Source organism: Palaemon carinicauda, chromosome 2, assembly GCF_036898095.1.
Source record: "Palaemon carinicauda isolate YSFRI2023 chromosome 2, ASM3689809v2, whole genome shotgun sequence".
In the NCBI taxonomy this organism is placed as follows: domain Eukaryota; kingdom Metazoa; phylum Arthropoda; class Malacostraca; order Decapoda; family Palaemonidae; genus Palaemon; species Palaemon carinicauda.
The window spans coordinates 36813277-36815376 of NC_090726.1; the positions used below are offsets into that span (position 1 = coordinate 36813277).

At 35.7% G+C, this 2100-nt stretch overlaps 1 protein-coding gene across 1 annotated transcript in view; it reads left to right on the top strand.

Moving 5' to 3' along the window:
* Positions 1-335: 335 nt before the first annotated feature.
* The window catches only part of LOC137616090 (uncharacterized), a 12723-nt gene continuing 10958 nt past the window's right edge, over positions 336-2100 (top strand). The window contains exons 1-2 of the mRNA XM_068345767.1: positions 336-780; positions 1726-1931. Coding sequence (XP_068201868.1) covers positions 723-780; positions 1726-1931 — 264 coding nt within the window. The 5' untranslated portion in view covers positions 336-722. The remainder of the gene's footprint in view (positions 781-1725; positions 1932-2100) is intronic.

Below are 2100 nucleotides of genomic sequence, written 5' to 3' on the forward strand. Positions count from 1 at the left end.
AAATTCACACACACATCAGCAAAGACAACACATGCATCAGCAAAGACAAACGCCTAGATTTCTCTACAAAATTCACACGCATCGGCAAAGACAAAAGCCTAGATTGCTCTACAAAGTTCACACGCATCAGCAAAGACAAAAGCCTAGATTGCTCTACAAAATTCACACGCATCAGCAAAGACAAAAGCCTAGATTGCTCTACAAAATTCACACGCATCGGCAAAGACAAAAGCCTAGATTGCTCTACAAAATTCACACGCATCAGTAAAGACAAACTTCTAGATTGCTCTACAAAATTCACACGCATCAGTAAAGACAAACTTCTAGATTGCTCTACAAAATTCACACGCATCAGTAAAGACAAACTTCTAGATTGCTCTACAAAATTCACACGCATCAGCAAAGACAAAAGCCTAGATTGCTCTACAAAATTCACACGCATCGGCAAAGACAAAAGCCTAGATTGCTCTACAAAATTTCCCAATGCATCAGCAACATCTGATGATTAAAATGAACACATCCTGTCTCTCTAAACGTCAAACAACCGAAAGACGTGTGGAGACCTCAAATCGGTACAGTGCGAGACAAAGCAGGTTCGCGGAGGGACGAATCCGTTTCTTCTACTTTTTTACCCTTGTTCTTCGACGCAATCAAGAAACGCATAGAGATCATCGCAATTAGAGAGGAGCGAATCAACCGGGGGGACATCACACCTTTTCAATATGGAGGGTCGGCGTATTCTTCTCACCCTTTTCATTAGCTTGTCTACTGTCAGTGCATGTAAGGTTCTTATAGAATTATTCTTCTAAGCTCTCATACCTTTCTATATGTAGATCCAGTTTGAGAAAATTTAGTATTTAACTGTAAATCTGCGCCCCTGGGTAGTACAGTGGGTAACGTGTAAACCTGGCATATTAATTATATATTTCTGTGTATATAATTATAATTTAAGACGCAAGCTTGTAGACTGAACAATAAAAGTAAGAGAAATTTAATACATGATAAAAAATTATATGCTACATCTATTGTAATACAATTTTAATTCATTATTATTATTATTATTATTACTTCCACTAACGAAGTTGGAAGGATGTTATGTTTTCGCCACTGTTTGTGCGTTTGTGTGTGAGTGTGTGTGTGTGTGTGTTTGTTTGTGAACAGCTCCCTGGCCACAATTTTGATCTTAGAGTAATGAAACTTGCAGGGATTAATTGTTATGCAAGAAGCTGGAACTTATTAGATTTTGGAAGTTCAAGGTCAAAGGCCAAGGTCAAGTAAAATGTCAAATTCACATAATCAGTCATAAGTTTGGACATTGTTGTCATAGAGACTTCAAACTTGGTTCATATTTGAGCGTATGAAAATCCACGCCAATTAATACATGTTAAGGTTAAAGGTCAAGGTCAAGTAAAAGTTCAATAAATAAGCTGCCTTGGCGGAGGTCTGCGCTCCTGATTGTCCCTCTAGTTTTTATTATTATTATTATTATTATTATTATTATTATTATTGATATTGATATTGTAATGATAACAACAACAACAATAATAATAATAATAATAATAATAATAATTATTATTATTATTATTATTATTATTATTATTATTATTATCATTGTAAGTATCATTATTAGTATCATCATCATCATCATTATTATTATTATTATTATTATTATTATTATTATCATTATCTTAAAATCTTAAAGACATTATTACTATCCCATTCCAGTTTCGTCAGTCTTCAAAGCTCCAGGAAAGAGTTCCACAACGTTTGCTGTAGGCCGTAACAAAACCACCATCCTTGCCATAAAGTCTCCCTCGATTCCAAATTTCATCTTCACATTCTCAGCCAAAGGAAAGGTCATCAAGTCAGACAACTGCTACTACTGTTACCCGGAATCAGTCTGGGTCCCATTCTTCATGATAACAAATAAGGTGAGTTCTGAAGAATGGGTTTAAGATATCACTTTGGTCTTTGGCTTTACGTTGATTTCAGTTCCAGTTTCATCAGAATAGATACTCACCAGAACGTCAGGCGTGTAATCTCAACCCCAAAATGTGGTGCCCAAGCACAGCAGTGACCTCCAAAGTAAACAGCTTAAAT